The sequence below is a fragment of the Rana temporaria genome, chromosome 2 (genome assembly GCF_905171775.1).
Source record: "Rana temporaria chromosome 2, aRanTem1.1, whole genome shotgun sequence".
NCBI lineage: Eukaryota > Metazoa > Chordata > Amphibia > Anura > Ranidae > Rana > Rana temporaria.
Window position 1 is genome coordinate 293552379 of NC_053490.1, and position 17826 is coordinate 293570204.

Genomic DNA, 17826 nt, shown 5'->3' on the forward strand with positions numbered 1-17826 from the left:
GGTTAAGGTCCTAAGGCAAAGGTTTCTGCAGGTAATCAATAGTTGGAAGCATATGGTATTGAACAAAGAGTGTTAAAAATGTATGTGGCTGTAATCAGAAATATGAAAAGGGGTATTGGGAAAGCCTACAGAGATTGCAGAAGTGGGAGAATACAAGTCCAAGAGTGTTGCCATCAGAGTAGAAGCGTGCGACTATTGAATTAGGTCAACAGAAGAGGTTAGATTGAAGAGTTGGGAGGTAGCTGGTGTTAACATCAAAAGGAATCTTAACTCATCAAGGATGATAGTGGATATTTCAGAGAAGAAATAACAGAGTATCCAGGCAGGAAAATCATCAAGGAAGAGTGACACCAGTTCAGGAGGCCATTAATTCACAGGAATCCACAGAGAACCTGAAGAAAAAAAGGTGAATACAGAGAGCTTCAAAAAGGACAGTGCTGACTGGGAGAATCCCTCCTGCCGAGACAATGGGGGTTATTTATGAAAGGCAAATACACTTTGCACTATAAGTGCACTGAAAGTAAACTTGGAAGTGCAGTCACTGTAGATCTGAGGGGGACATGCAATCAGCAGAGCTTCCCCTCATTTCAGAGCTATCCTCTCAGATCTACAGTGATTGCACTTCCAGTGCACTTGTAGTGCAAAGTGAATTTGCCTTTCGTAAATAACCCTCTTTTTATTTTTTCGGCAGAGGAAGACTATAGTAGCCGTTAGCATAGGGTGACCAGACATCCCCAGTTTCAGGGGACAGTCCCCGGACCAAGTCTGTCCCTGGTTTTGTCCCCAGATTGGATTTAATAAGGGGCAGGGGCAATTTCAAAGACAATCAGTGCAAAATTAAAATAAAAAAAATAGAATTACACCCCCCCGCTCCGCAGTGCCTACTAGCATAGGGGGGTTATATTTTTCCCATTATCTGTGCCCCTTTCTGATGATCATGTGCTGGTCGGAGAGGAGGGAATATTTCTTCAGTTTCGGGCGCATGCCCATTCAGCTTCGCTCACATGTTCTTCTGCCTTGGCTCAAATCCTGGCCAGCTACCCGCCTATCTCCTTGCCTTCCCTGGCGGAGTGATCTTCCTCCGCTCCCCATCCAGTAGTAGCCGGGGCCCAAAGAGTGATGCCTCATACACACGATCATTTTTCAGGTTGTAAAAAACGACGGTTTTTAAAAATGTAATTTAAAATGATCGCGTGTGGGCTTCAGAGCATTTTTCGGGTTCTGAAAAACTGGCAATTTTTTTTCCCAACATGCTCTATTTTTTCACAACGTTTTGAACGATGTCGCTTTTTGGGTTGTAAAAAATGGTCGTGTGTGGGCTTTAACGACGTGAAAAACCCACGCATGCTCAGAAGCAAGTTATGAGACGGAGCGCTCGTTCTGGTAAAACTACCGCTCGTAATGGAGTAAGCACATTCATCACGCTGTAACAGACAGAAAAGCACAAATCGTCTTTTACAAACAAGAAATCAGCTAAAGCAGCCCAAAGGGTGGTGCCATCCGCATAAAACTTCCCCTTTAGAGTGCCGTTTTTACGTCACCGCGCTTTCCTAGAGCATTTTTTTTTTTTAACGATCGTGTGTAGGCAAGGCCATTTTAATGAAGAAGTTGAAAAAAAACTTAGTTTTTTCTAGAGCCTGAAAAACGTCGTATTTTACAACCCGAAAAACAGTTGTGTGTACGCGGCATAAGACTTGAGAGGCTGTGAGGCGGGCGGCGACGTGCAGAGAGTCGCTGATTGTTGCCATTACTAGTAAAGAAAAAATATGTCCCCGGATTTCATTTTAAAAATCTGGTCACCTTACGTTAGCAATAATCACAAGTAAATCCCGCAGGCTGGTTGTACCCAAGTTGATTGATCGATCTGGTTCTTGCCAGCCTAAGTCTGTATCTCAGTTTGAAAAATTTGTGAGGTCACTGAAGCCATTTTATCAAAAGGCAGAAAGTACCTGCAGTGCTATTTTTGACGACAAGCTCTCATGAAGTAAATGTAGAGTGAATCCTTAATCCCTTTTTTCCAGTTTCATTGTAGGCCAATTTAATCTGAAATCATTTAAATGCAACATCTCTAACTATTCTTTAAAACCAAAGTTAAATTTGTACAAATGCTTGTAAGATATAATTTGCTTGAGCTAAAATCAGCTATGAGACAAGCGAGCTAAAAACAAAACAAAGCAATAGCACCATCTAGTGGTCAGTTTGTAAACTGCACGTACCATCCACACTATTAAGTATGTATACAGAATATGTTTTAAAAATAACATTTATTGTGTTATTATTAGTTTAAAACACCTTCAAATTACCTAAAGAAACATGATTCATCCCTCAAATACAGATATTAAACAGGCTATTAAAACGGTATGCATTTAAATGTCTAGGGCAAATAAAAGAGCCCTTATTGGAGTCACCAATAAAGAAAAAAAAATGTCAAATTTTTTATGTTATGAATGCCATTTGAAGCCAAAATAGTAACCTTGTAAATCCCCAAATAAATTCGATTTTAGATTGTTTATATTACATTTTGTAAGTTTTGCCCACTAACAGTAGTAACATTTTATTACAGGTATTTACATATCACTGAGAATTGACATACTATACATTCTGTGGGTTGTCTCGAACAGCGCTGAAATAAAGTACTGCATGTACAATGCAGTGGTGCGAATCAGGCACATAGGAGACAAGGCATTTTGCCATGTCCATGCTGAGGGACAGCGCTGGAATAGCCGCCCAATGCAGTTCCACCACATCTGGTGTGAACCAGCCCTATGGGCTTGGAGATGCTTGCCAGCTACTAAATACAGCATTTTACTACACATCAATTCTTTTGAAAATGGACATGGGATTTAGAAAACAAAAAGACAAAAGTATTGTATATTGCATATCAATACCAAAATCCCACATATTGCTTAATCCACGTTTCCAAGGCTTCCTTCACATCCATTCTTTATGTGACTAAACACTCATTGACCGTATGAAAGTTGGCAAGGGCTACCATCAGATGATATACTGACTGATGAACACTCCTTGTATGAAACAGGCAAGTCTTTTAAGACTGGTAGCAATATCCATCCAAAGAATTGGATTTCAGTTGATTGTGTGTATATATATTTATTATATATATAAATTATGGCACAAGACTGCCATGTAACCTCTTTTTTAGGAAGAGACAATAATCTGAAATGAGATCTGTAATCTTCGCCTTGTCAAAATGAAGTCAGTCTTTTTCACATACAGCTTCGCGAAATAATGACACATTAAGCAAAGTATCTGCAAAAAGACAAGAAAGTAATTACATGAAGATCTTACTAGTCAACAAGAATAAACAAAAATAGTGAAACAAGTGGCAGTTGAACAAACAATTGAAACTACTATCATCTACATGTAGAGAGAAAAAAAAAAGTAATCTTCAATGTTTTTCTTAAAGACTTTCACAGTGATTGTAAACCTCAGACATGAAGTATGAACAAAGCATAATCCTACCTATAGGGTGTACATATCTCAATTAAGAGTGTCATTTCTGTCTGCTGCTTTATTCTTCTGCTATCAGCATAAATCACTTCTGACAAGAGACACCAAGAGAAAAATGGTGACAGGGGAGGGAGCTTCAGCTGATTGACAGTCTTAGCTGCTTCTGTGTAAAGGGGGGTGTGTCCCTTCCCACCAATCAGCTCCCAGAGCTCTCCAGACTGTGACTTCAGCTCTTCACCCCCTTTTTTCCCAAACTTTCATAGAAGCTTTAAGAGCCCATTCAAACCTAGGCGTATTTACGCCTGAAGCGCGACGCCGCACCAGCCCATAATACGCTGGAGGGGTGATTTTACATTGCCCTCTATGGAGATGGTTCACATCTCCACGCCGAAACGCCTGAAGCTCAAAACAAGTCCCGGACCGTTTTTTTGGGCGGCTTTCGGCGTTCGGCATAGGAGATGTGGACCTGGGGGTAGGCTGCATTCACAATCGCGGCGTTTTGTCGCCGCAATTCGCTGGACAAAACGCTGTGATTAGGTACGCCAAGGTGTGAATGCAGCCTAAAACTCAGCACTTTAAATGGACATAGAGAAGAGAAGACTGCAGATAGAAAGATACAACATATGTAGGAGGATTTGTTTCATCTATGTATCACCTGAGGCCAGTCACTTCACTGGGTATACGGAAGGGTTTACAACCACTTTAATGCAGAGAATGTAAAAAACCTTTGGCCTTTCAACCACTTTAATTTAGGCTCTGTGCATATTAAGGGGAAATCCCCTCTGAATGCCAGAACTCCTAGCAGGAAAAGATGCTTAAAAAAAAAAAAGGAGAAGTAAAAGCAACATATTGCACACACATTTAAGCTTGTCTAGCATTTGAGCATTAATGCATTCTACTGGCCAGAATATCAATTTATTCTGGCCACTGGCATGCATTACCAAGACACATCATTTAGGCGTGTTCTCTTTCTGTTCACAAGCTCCTCTTCTGAACGCATCAGATTTTTTTTTTTTTTATGCCTCTTAATGCTCCTCTTCTAATATGCCTGCAAATGCCTACAGTATGTGTACATGGACAAATTAACTAACATAGAGGTATTTTTACAGGCAACACCTGTAACACTCTTAGTGCATAAGGCCTAGTGTTTATAAAGCTTCTGTTTTTTTTTTTAACTAAAATAACAAACATACAAATAGCAAATAAATTAAATCTTGTAAAGAGGGATCGGGGGGCAGGGCTAAGCAGCAATGTGTGTGTCAATAGAAGCACACAGTGCTGCTTAGGATTGAGCTCAAGGCAGGAGAGCCAGTGGGGGATCCCAGAAGAGGAGAATCAGGGCCGTTTGTGCAAAACCACTGCACAGAGCAGGCAAGTATAACATGCTTATTATTTTTAAAAAGCAGAAAAGGGACATTAAAGCCCCTTTCACACGTACGGATCTGTCAGTTTTTTTCAGGCGGACCTGAACGAGCGCTCCATATACCACTATGGAGCGTCGGATGTCAGCAGTGACATGTCCGCTGACATCTGATCAGCCCCGATCCGATCCTCTCCGCTAAAGTGTGACAGGTGCAAACCGTTTTCATCCAATCCGCCAGACGGATTCAAAATAGGGACAGACGGTTCATTTTCATCCGATCCCCCCCATAAAGGAGAGAGGAGATCTGACTGGTAAGTTTCTGTACAGTGTGCAGAGACGGACTAGTCATCCGCCGGCTCAGCGGGGATTAAAGATCTCTGCTGAGCAAGCGGATGTCTGAAAACGGATCCTCACATGTGAAAGGGGCCTTACAATCACTTAAGCAAAAAATAGAAGAGGCACTTCTCTAAACTGGCTCCCTATTTTGATTCAAGTAAATGAATCACTAGATCAGCTAGTATTGATAAAAAAGGCGATTGTGTTTGTTAATTTTGTGTACCAGGAAGATTTTTCTAAACCTATTTCTATAATCCTCTTTTGTGAAAAGAGTGCAGTGTTTTTAATCAAAGGTTATTCCTTTATTTTTCTGAAAACATTGAGATTTCAGTTCAATGAACAGGGAGTTACAAAGACACTTTATTTCTGGCTAAACTAACAAGTAATTGTGTACCTGCATGTACTTTGCCTTAAAAAAACAAAACAAAAAACTAAAAACAAATGCAGAAACCACATGTACAGTGAGGGAATAAAGTATTTGACCCCCTGCTGATTTTGTATGTTTGCCCACTGACAAAGAAATGTTCAGTCTATAATTTTAATGGTAAGTTTATTTTAGCAGTGAGAGACAGAATAACAACAAAAATATCCAGAGAAACACATTTCAAAAAAGTTAAACTGATTTGCATTTTTTTCCCCCCACAAAAGTTTTATTGAAAGTTTTTCCTAGATAATACAAATAGTACCATACAACAAAAGGTACAAGTACATGGTTCCAACGAAAGGGAGGCATAGGATTCAACGTTCGTGGAAGTAAGAGCCAAAAGATAATGACCCAGATTCACGTACGACTTACTTACTTACGCCTTTTTGATACGCCGCATAATTTCTTGGATGCGTCGTCGTATCTGTGCGCCTAATTCTCAATACAAGATACGCCTGAATTTTGGCTTGATTCGACCGACGTAAGTCTCCTACGCCGTTGTATCTTGGGCGCATATTTACGCTGGCTGCAAGGGGCGCTTCCATTGATTTACGCGTTGAATATGTAAATGACCTAGATACGCCGATTCACGAACGTACTAACGCCCGTCGCTGTAATCTACGCGGTTAACGTAAGTCGTACGTCCGGCGTAACGTTACGACTCATAAAGCAAGTGTAAGTCATGTTAGGGTATGGACGTCGGAACTGCCGTCGGATTTTAAGTCGTTTATGTACGTCGTACGTGAATGGGGCTGAGCGTAGGTTACGTTCACGTCGTAGGCATTGAGCCGTCGTATCTTAGGGAGTATATGCGACGTGAATCTGAGCATGCGCGCGGATGCACCGTTCCTTCGGCCCTTCATTTACATGGGGTCACGCTTCATTTTAATAGATCACGCCCACTACCTCCCTACTTTAAATTAGGCGGGTTTACGCCGGCCAATTTACGTTACGCTGGCGCAACGTAGGGGGCGAGTGATTTGTGAATACTGCTATTGCCTCTCAAAGTTACGTCGGCGTAGCGCATCTCAGATGCACTACGCCAGCACAAAGATGCGCCTCTCTACCCGAATCCGGGCCACTGCCTCTAAGCACCGTTAGTAAGAAGGCCACATAGGGAAACTTATATCAGCAGGGAGTAATCTTTTAAAGAAGATACACTGCAGTGTACTACAGGCCTGATTGACTCATGTTGGAATAGGAGACTTCAAATCAAGGTACTCAGTATGGCTTCTGTAAGTACTAAAGAACATACATGGATTAGGAGTATCATCCGACTACTAGGTCGGCACTCGACTCCACATCCTTTTTATAAAACAAGAATAAAAGAAAAGGAACGGTGAAAAGAAATAAGGGAGAGAGAAAGAACAGAATGAGGTAGAGGAGGAAGGGGGAATGAGGGAGGCACTGTAGGAGGGGGTGGGATCACCACCAGCTACCCTCCCCAGTAAACCCCCAGCAGTGTTGTGAGAGGTATAGCGACCCTTAATGCACCTTTCAATGGTTATCCCGGGAGAAGTCCTGAAAGCGCTGCGAGTTTTGGTATTCAAGCCAGGGTGCCCATGTCACCGAAATGTAAGCTATTCTGTCTTGGGCGGTGCAAATCAACTCCTCCATCGCCGCTATCTGGTTAACCCGCATCACCCATTCCTTTATGGAAGGGGGTGACTTGGACATCCAGTGGACTGGCAGGCATAGCCTAGCGGAATTAATCATATGCATAGCTATTGACCTAATATATTTTATGGGAATTTTGAGAGGTGAAGGAAGTACTGCGCTGGTGAAAACTCCAAAGCACTTTGTTAACTTACAGGCATCATCCCGGTATATATCTTTTCAGCTGGTGATTCTCTTTCAGGCAGAAGTGTTTCAGGTGCCTAATTCGCCACTTGATCATTTCTACGGTTAGCGGAAGGTGGTCCCACCCCCCACCCGCAGCTGCCTTTCCCAGGCTCTACCATCCCAATGCCGACCCCGGAATGAATGTGGCCGGTAGCGACTGCTGCCCTGAACAGAGAGAGAGAGGAATAGACATTGTTCATCTCTTTCTGCAATTCCGTAAATCGGGAGCAACAAATATTTGGTCACTTCCGATTCTGCTTCTTTGTTTACCTGCCCGCCAGCAGCCAGGAAAGCAGCTGATCTGTGTGATCAGACCAATCGGCTGCATGGGAGGCTAGAGGAGAGATTTGGGGTCTAATAAACCCCAAATCTCTCCATAAAGAGGGCTTGTCAGGGCCCATGCTGTCACAAGTGATGTTGTTTATCCTTTGTGATAGCAATGAAGTTAATCCAAAAGAAAATGATATGTATAAAATGAATAAAAATATATTGAGAAGTTCAATGTGCTGCTGTTTCTCCTCACCTCATTATGCAGCTGAGAACAGAGGGTATGTAGTCACTTATAAAAAGGAAAACATAGGTAATTATGTTTAATTTTTATTTATTTTTTTATTTATACACACACACATTTTTGGCCTTTCACTTATATTTTAAACTGAATGGGTTGTTTTAGGGTCGTTTACAATCACCTTAAAAAGGTAGTAGCGAGTTTGGTCAGTGAGAATGGCCACCAGGGGGTTATATAATTTTATGAGAATAAAAAAAAAAAAAAATCCATATTGTAAACTGTACTGTCTTTGTGCACAACTCTACTTTCAAAGAGTTTTATTTTCAAAAGAAAGAAAAATAACATTACATAAAGCCAACATTCGTGTAAACAGCGATAACAAAGTCAGAACAGGAGAGACACGGATGACTACTGGGTCGGCCTCAAATTACAAACAAAGGCAAACTGAAGGCAAGAATGATAAGGTTGGTTAGACAATAAGAACAGTAAAATTATGAAAAATCCAAAATCAACCCCTGAGATTCAAAGAGGAGGAGGACATCCGGCTACCCCCATGACTAAGAAAGCCTCATAAGAGACCCCAACCCAGTCACAAAAGGCCCGGGATAGTAGGACGACCAGAGGGCCCCCAACCATCAGCACCCCAAAGGAAACTCACTGTGCCAATGGGTGGGGACACACCAGACCATCCCCAACCGGGCAGAATCCTCATATAGACAGTCCCTCCCCTGAATTAACGTTACAGGAAATGAAGGCGACATAATACATCAGTACAAGAAAAAAAGGACAAAAAAGAGAAGACGCAAAAAAAGGAATAAAGGGAGAAAGAGAAAGAAGATAAGAAGAGAAAAGGGTACTGGGAGGGGAGGAGAGGGGGAAATGCACGATAGGAAATTACCATCTAAACAAGCTGAGAATACCCCAAACAAGGATTGACCTAGGTTCCCGGGATGAGCGAGATACCCATAAACTGAGCCCATGGACTCCATACCAATTCAAAACTAGGCATTGAATCATTCAGCATGGCAGCCACCTTTTCCTGGGACATGATCCAGGAAATTATCCTGAACGCCGCCTTGCCAGGTTTGTGCACAACTCTAACTACTCTCTGATGTAAACACAATCTCACATTTTTTCCTGGAAATGTCCCACCTAATATATTGTTTAGTTCCAACGTTGCTCTCTTAGACCCCTTTCACACCGCTAAAGCGGCACTTGTTTTAGCAGCGCTTTACCGCCGTTTAAGCAGCACTTTTGTGCCACTTTTCAGCCGCTAGCGGGGCACTTTTACAGCTCCCAACCCACCTCAAAAGATGCCACTTGCAGGACTTTTTTCCACCTCCCGCAAGCACACCACCCCAGTGTAAAAAGGCACACTGGAATGAATGAGGCGGTGCTAAAGCACCTAAAAACCGCCCCAGTGTGAAAGGGGTCTAAAATTCCCTTTATACGTTTATGTGCATAAACCCCTCCTCCTCCTCTCCTATTGTCGGGCCCCTATTGGTTTGATATACAACTCACTCCATGACGCTACCCCCTCAGCACGCCCCCCCCCCCCCCTGCCCTTTTTCAATAGGGATCTTAGTTTTAGTTTTGTGGCTAATATTTGCATATTTAACTTGAATGTGCTCTTCACTACACATGAAATTCTCCTGAGAGGCTGCACCAACCATCTCTTATGAAAACGTTTTTCTATGCAGGTGTTTTGGTTACCTTTATTATAGTATGTTATGGCCCTTTGGGCCCCTTTCCAATATCCTTTGTACCTTATTCCTCAATAAAACTTTATGAAAAAAAATAAAAATAATACGTTTTGTTTTCAGAATGATACAGCGTATCACTTGATGAAACCAGGGCCGGTGCTACCACTAGGCAAACTAGGCAGCCACCTAGGGCGCACTGCTGCCTAGGGGTGCCCAGCCGCTGATTTCCCTCCACGCCTGCATGCGCTGCAGGCTACAGCATGTAACCAATCAGTCTCAGGGAGCTGCTCCGTCTGGCCAGTAGTGTAATTAGAGGCGCAGCACTGGAGCCAGCGCTAGAGGAAGCAGAGCCAATGCTTCCTGTATAGCGCTGCCTCCTGTCACATGGGCAGGGCAAAGGGGGTGAAGTCAAGGGTGGAGCCAATGGGGGGCGGCAAAATGAGGTTTCGCCTAGGGTGTCAAAAATCCTTGCACCAGTTCTGAATGAAACAAGCAAAAATAAATAATATTTTGAGCAGTTCTCACAGTACCTTGTACCAGCTGTTTCTTTGCTGACGATTTGTCTTCCAGTTCTCCCCAAACACGAGGCAAATTCTGTATTTCTGATAAACGATTAGGTTTTAACTGCAACATAAGCTTCCGCTTGATATATCTGACATTTGCCTAAGGAAACTGCCTGTAAATTGTGGTGTTTTCAGCTAAAAATGAGGACAAACCTAGCAGAACTACACTGCATCTGAGCACCAGAAATCAAATTCATTTTTAATATTCAAAGCAAACTCCTCCATCCATCCATGTCTCCATGCTTTATTTTGCTGAGAAATCACTTTGAACCCCCCCCCCCCCCCCAGCATTTATGACCATGGTCATCTTGAGTAAGGTGGTATGTGATCAACACTGTTTTTTTTAAAAGACTGAGAATAAAAAAAAAATGTATTCTGCTACATGTTTTTGAATAAAACAATCCCAATAAGTGTATATTAATTGGTTTGTGTGAAAGTTATAGCATCTACAAACTATGGAATATATAAAGGATTTTTATATATTTTTTATACTACTAATGGTGGCTAACAATGACTTATATTGGGACTGCCATATTGCGGCAAACAATCTGATACCAACTGATGCTGGAGGGGAACTGATTAATTGCCACTGACATCACCAGTGACATTAATACAGTGATCAGTGCTAAAAATATACACTGTCACTGTACTAATGACACTGGCTGGGAAGGAGTTAACATCTAGGGTGATCAAGGGGTTAAATATGTGCCTAACTGTGTGTAATGTGTGCACAGTATGCTGTATTTTTACTAATGATCTCTCATTTTCTCATCCCTGTTTTGCAGAGATGACAAGTTGACAGATCGCTCTCTGTGTACAGAGCTCTGTGTTGAATTTCAAACACAGAGCTGGCCTGGCAGTGTGCATGTGGGCACCCGGAAATAGGCAGCGACGTACCATTATGGAGTGGAGGCCCATTGAGGGCAGCAAGTGGCAAGTGGTTAAGTAGAATTTACTTCTTTGAATCCATCAGCACTTAAAGGGGTTGTAAAGGTTTGTCTTTTATTTTCTAAATTGGTTCCTTTAACCACTTGCCTACTGTGCACATACACCCCCCTTCCTGCCCTGACGAAATTTTAGCTTCCGGCACTGCGTCGCTTTAACTGACAATTGCGCGGTCGTGCGACATGGCTCCCAAACAAAATTGACGTCCTTTTTTTCCCACAATAGAGCTTTCTTTTGGTGGTATTTGATCGCCTGTGCGGTTTTTATTTTTTGGGCTATAAACAAAAAGAGCGTAAATTTAAAAAAAAAAAAAAAAAAAAAACACAATATTTTTTACTTTTTGCTATAATAAATATACCATCTTTAAAAAAAAATAATAATAAATGTATCTCAGTTTAGGCCGATACGTATTCTTCTACATATTTTTGGTAAAAAAAATAAATAAATAAAAAAAAAAAAAAAAAAATCGCAATAACCGTATAGTGACTGGTTTGCGCAAAAGTTATATTGCCTACAAAATAATTATGATTTATTTTTTATTTATTTTTTAACTAGGAATGGCGGCGATCTTTTTTTCGGGACTGCGACATTATAGTGGACCATTCACATTTATACAGTGAATAGTGCTATAAATATGCCTTGATTACTGTATAAATGTGACTGGCAGGGAAGGGGTTAACCACTAGGGGGCAGGAAAGGGGTTAAATGTGTAACCTAGTCAGTGTTCTAACTGTAGAGGGAGGGGGGGTGACTGGGGGAGGTGACTGATCTGTGTCCCTATGTACAAGGGACACAGCATCGGTCTCCTCTCCCTGACAGGACGTGGATCTCTCTGTTTACACACAGAGATCCACAGTCCTGCTCAGTTACTGGGCAATCACGGGTAATCGCATTGTGTTCCCAGTAACGTGATGGGTGCGCGCGCCCCCTAGCGGCTTTAAATTACAGGACATCATATGACGTCCTGTCAGAACAATAGCGGATTCCGCCCGCTGTCATTTGATGGCGTGCGGGTATAAAGCGGTTAAGCTAGTGCATTGTTGGTTCACTTACCGTTTCCTTCGATTTCCCTTCTAAATGTTTTTTTTCTTTGTCTGAATTTCTCACTTCCTGTTTCTCCTCAGTAAGCTTTCCACCATTATCCGAGCGGTGGAAAGTCATTCAGAACAGCTTACTGAACACCTTACTGAGGAGGAACAGGAAGTGAGAAATTCAGACAAAGAAAACAAAGAAAAAAAACATTTAGAAGGGAAATGGAAGGAAAAGGTAAGTGAACCAACAATGCACTAGCTTTAAGGAACCTATTTAGAAAATAAAAAACAAACCTTTACAACCCCTTTAACTCAGGAATGCAGGCATGAGGGTGTTCTCTGTTGAGAAAACCCCTCCTATCCTTCTGAAGACTCCTGGGATGAATGGCATCATTTGATTAGGCCTGTAAATGAGGAACCAACTGAATAAATGTAAACAAATTAATTACATACAAATAAATATGATCTCATTTTCTCTATATGCTAATGCTAGCAACATAAGGATTCAAAAGAGTCAATGTTGATTGATAGCATGAAGTTGCATTTTAATAATGGTGAAAGTTTAGTTAAAGCAGATCTGAACCCAGTGACTTAAAGCAGAACTAAAGCCACAGATAAGAAAACTGCGAGCAGGCAGGCTCTCGTTACTGCAGGAAAGACATACAATGTCTCCTTTGCAATAAAATAAACCATTCCTGCCTGCTCGCAATCTAGTTTAGAATATACGCCAAGCTCAGTTTACACTCCAGTGTTCTGTCGAATAGTGTCCTCTGTCAAAAAATGCTTGCTCTGGGCTGCGCATGCGCAGTACGAAATGGCACAACAGCCGATTTCCCAATCAGTTGTTGTGACGGCGCATGCGCAGTGCATCGGCGACAATAGCTGACGAGCACCAAGGGACAGAATTATTCTCAGATTCTGCCTCACACTTGGGGTGTGTGTTCAGTGTTGTGAAGGGCATTTTTTTTTGTGTTGATGGGCGGGTTCAGTACTGCAAAGGGACAATGTTATTCTTCCATTCATATTTGCAAAGCACTTCCATTCATATTTGCAAAGCATATTTGCAAAGCACAACAAAAAAAAAAAAATGCCCTTAAACACACTAAACACGCCCCCAAGTTCAAGGCAGAATAACATAGGCCCTTTGCAGCACTGAACCCACCCATCAACACACACACAAAAAAAAAACGCCCTTCACAACCCCTCTCAAGTGCGAGGCAGAATCAGAGAATAATTCTGCCCCTCTGCGCTCGTCGGCTATTGTCTCCTTTGCACTGAGCATGCGCCGTCACAACAGCTGAACGGGAAATCAGCTGCTGTGCCATTCCGTACTGCCCATGTGCAGCTGGAGTGTTTTTCGATAGGGGCCACTATTCTACAGAACACCGGCACTGATCCTGTGAAGTCCAAGTGACATCATCCCAAGCTAGCCATTGAAGACAGCCACAGCCAGGTTATTGGAAGAAGCCAGTAGAAGCTGCTGGTGAGGGACCTTGGATCATTGAAGTTGTGGCAAGTACTGCAGACTTTAGTTCACATTAACGGTTTCCCAAACCATTTACATTCAAGGTATGCTGTAAGGGATAACTGTCACGCGTGCATCTGTCAAGCTTCCAAATGGTGGGTGTCATTAGTGATTAAATGTGTAGCACCATGGAAACTACTTATCAAACAGAGGCTGAGATGGCAGCTTGTTTGGCTGTAAAGAATAGGAGGGTTTTATATTCGCTTTAAGGGTAGTTGGACTTTACTTTTCTGTAGTATGAAATACCGCAGCAAATATGCAATAAACTGACTGGTCTTTCTTTATTGCCCATTGAGGGCACAGGAGTTCTGATACTGTTGAAATAGGCTTACAGGAGGACTGGACACTGACAAACAAAAATAAATTCTGTCCTAGAAGCATCTTGTCGTTCCTATGGACTTAGAACAGACCTGGCCATTCTTCTCTGTGAGCATCTCTGACACAGATTTAGTCCCAACAGTTTATCTCTAAAGAGAGTGGCCCGGATTCAGTAACAATTGCGCTTTTTTTACGGAGGCGCAGGGCAACGTTTTTGCCCTGCGCCCCCGCAATTTTTTTGCGCTGCCCTTGATTCACGGAGCAGTAGCTCCGTAAATTGCGTGGGCGCGCCGGCAAAATGCGGGAATCATTTAAATTAGGCACGTTCCCGCGCCGATCGTAGAGCGCATCCTCCGTCGGGAAACTTTCCCGACGTGCATTGCGGCAAATGACGTCGCAAGGACGTCATTTGCTTCAAAGTGAACGTGAATGGCGTCCAGCGCCATTCACGATTCACTTACGCAAACTACGTAAATTTCAAATTTCGCGACGAGGGAAAGACGGGTATACGTAACATTGGCTGCCCCTGCTAATAGCAGGGGCAGCCTTACGCAAAAACCGCCGTACGGAAACAACGTAAATTGCGTACGCAGGGCTCGCGCAACGTTGTGAATCAGTGTTAGTATGCAATTTGCATACTATACGCTGAGCACAATGGGAACGCCACCTAGCGGCCATCGCAAGAATGCAGCCTAAGATATGCGGGCATAAGAGCCTTATGCCGCGCATATCTTAGGCTGCAGTCGGCGTAACGAGGTTCCTGAATCAGGAGCATTCGTTACGCCGGGGCAAGTAAGCAATTGCGCTGTGTAACCTATGGTTACACAGGCACAATTGCTTCTTGAATCCAGGCCAGTGTTTGTGGCACCACAATCTCCTCATCTCAGAATAACATAGGGTAATTTCGGATGTTACTGATGCAATGCGTACCACCTTACATTTGGAGGATAGCATGGAGTCCATAGACATGATATAACCCTTGCCTGTTCCAGCATTTTACAGTGAAACTGGGAAAAAATTGTTTATCTATGGGCCCTCCCCAATTTCTCTCAGCATCCCTTGGCAGGACCCATCTCTGAGAATAGATTGACCCAAGAGTGGTTTCTTATGCAATAGCTAATATTTTCCCTTGACGCAATTCAGTACCAAGGGGAAATATTTTTACGTTTAAACAAATTCAGATTAGAGGTTCATAGTTATGGAGGAGGGAGAGCAAAATGGCATCCTTATGCAAGTTCATCTATGGGGAAAAAAACAGCAGCAGTAAGCTGAGAAAATGCAACCTAGCAAATCAATTCTTTTCTGCAGATAGGTTGGCCAGATAGTGTCGGAGAAGGATAAGGACTGTCCACAGACCAATCACAATTCTCTTACGTCTGTGGGTCCTTTAGCACCATGGGGGTGCAGAAGTCACAAAGGATACTGATTTCGATAATACTTCTCTATGTCTTGCAGCCACTCTAGCATGTCAGCTACAGAAGGACTAAGAGGCGAACGCTTAAGAGAAGCATCAACACCAAGTTTCTCCACATTCGTCTCATAAACATAGAGGACGGATCCCACCTGGTGACTTACAGCATCCCTCACTTTTTGAAGTGTACACCTGCAATTGGAGTGAAAAGGTAAAATTATAGTCACATCATTTGAAAACTTATAAAGTATTAATAATTATTCCCGTAATTCTCAATGTTAAAACAAGTCAGAATAAATTCCACCACTAACTTTTAGAATACATTATTGTATATGCTACCATATAGTTATTATATTTTAGGATAAACTCTACCCAAAACATTTTTCAATTTTATATAGGAAATTGGTAAATCCCCAGTGAAATGTTTTTGGAGTCTATATCCTTTTGACATTTGTCTCATTATCTGCCCGGGACATACAACAATATTGTATTCAAAAATTACATATACAGTGGGGTAAAAAAAGTATTTAGTCAGCCACCAATTGTGCCAGTTCTCCCACTTGAAAAGATGAGAGGCCTGTAATTGTCATCATAGGTATACCTCAACTATGAGAGACAAACGGGGGAAACAAATCCAGACAATCACATTGTCTGATTCGGAAAGAATTTATTTGCAAATTATGATGGAAAATAAGTATTTGGTCAATATCAAAAGTTCATCTCAATACTTTGTTATATATCCTTTGTTGGCAATGACAGGGGTCAAACGTTTTCTGTAAGTCTTCACAAGGTTGTCACACACTGTTGCTGGTATGTTGGCCCATTCCTCCATGCAGATCTCCTCTAGAGCAGTGATGTTTTTGGGCTGTCGCTGGGCAACACAGACTTTCAACTCCCTCCAAAGGTTTTCTATGGGGTTGAGATCTGGAGACTGGCTAGGCCACTCCAGGACCTTGAAATGCTTCTTATGAAGCCACTCCTTTGTTGCCCGGGCGGTGTATTTGGGATCAATGTCATGCTGAAAGACCCAGCCACGTTTCATCTTCAATGCCCTTGCTGATGGTAGGAGGTTTGCACTCAAAATCTCACAATACATGGCCCCATTCATTCTTTCATGTACACGGATCAGTCATCCTGTTCCCTTTGCAGAGAAACAGCCCCAAAGCATGATTTTGCCACCCCCATGCTTCACAGTAGGTATGGTGTTCTTTGGTTGCAACTCAGCATTCTCTCTCCTCCAAACATGACGAGTTGTGTTTCTACCAAACAGTTCTACTTTGATTTCATCTGACCATATGACATTCTCCCAATCCTCTTCTGGATCATCCAAATGCTCTCTAGCAAACCTCAGACGGGCCCAGATATGTACTGGCTTAAGCAGGGGGACACGTCTGGCACTGCAGGATCTGAGTCCTTTGCGGCGTAGTGTGTTACTGATGGTAGCCTTTGTTACGTTGGTCACAACTCTCTGCAGTTCATTCACTAGGTCCCCCCATATGGTTCTGGGATTTTTTCTCACCGTTCTTTTGATCAATTTGACCCCACAGGGTGAGATCTTGCGTGGAGCCCCAGATCGAGGCAGATTATCAGTGGTCTTGTATGTCTTCCATTTTCTAATTATTGCTCCCACAGTTGATTTCTTCACACCAAGCTGCTTGCCCATTGCAGATTCAGTTTTCCCAGCCTGGTGCAGGTCTACAATTGTGTTTCTGGTGTCCTTCGACAGCTCTTTGGTCTTTACCATAGTGGAGTTTGGAGTGTAACTGTTTGAGGTTGTGGACAGGTGTCTTTTATACTGATAACAAGTTCAAACAGGTGCCATTAATACAGGTAATGAGTGGAGGACAGAGGAGCCTCTTAACCACTTGACCACCGGGCCTATTCTGGCACTTCTCTCCTTCATGTGAAAATCACAATTTTTTTGCTAGAAAATTAATCAGAACCCCCAAACATTATATATTTTTTTTAGCAGACATCCTAGGGAATAAAATGGCAGTCATTGCAATACTTTTTGTCACACCGTATTTGCGCAGCGGTCTTACAAGCGCACTTTTTTTGGATAAAAATCACTTTTTTGAATTAAAAAATAAGACAATAAATTTTGCCCAATTTTTTTATATATTGTGAAAGATAATGTTACGCAGAGTAAAATGATACCCAACATGTCACGCTTAAAAATTGCCCCCGCTCGTGGCATGGCGTCAAACTTTTACCCTTAAAAATCTCGATAGGCGACGTTTAAAAAATTCTACAGGTTGCATTTTTTGAGTTGCAGAGTAGGTCTAGGGCTAGAATTATTGCTCTCGCTCTAACGATCGCGGCGATACCTCACTTGTGTGGTTTGAATACCGTTTTCATATGCGGGCGCTACTCGCGTATGCGTTCGCTT

General features: G+C 42.4%; 1 protein-coding gene across 3 annotated transcripts in view; it reads right to left on the reverse strand.

The window, feature by feature from the left end:
• Positions 1 to 2534: 2534 nt before the first annotated feature.
• The window catches only part of C2H1orf109 (chromosome 2 C1orf109 homolog), a 33558-nt gene continuing 18266 nt past the window's right edge, over positions 2535 to 17826 (reverse strand). For all 3 annotated transcript variants that reach the window (XM_040337226.1, XM_040337224.1, XM_040337225.1), the window contains exons 3-5: positions 15450 to 15629; positions 10175 to 10296; positions 2535 to 3267 (exon numbers count right to left, since the gene is read on the reverse strand). In XM_040337226.1, coding sequence (XP_040193160.1) covers positions 3215 to 3267; positions 10175 to 10296; positions 15450 to 15629 — 355 coding nt within the window. In that variant the 3' untranslated portion in view covers positions 2535 to 3214. The remainder of the gene's footprint in view (positions 3268 to 10174; positions 10297 to 15449; positions 15630 to 17826) is intronic.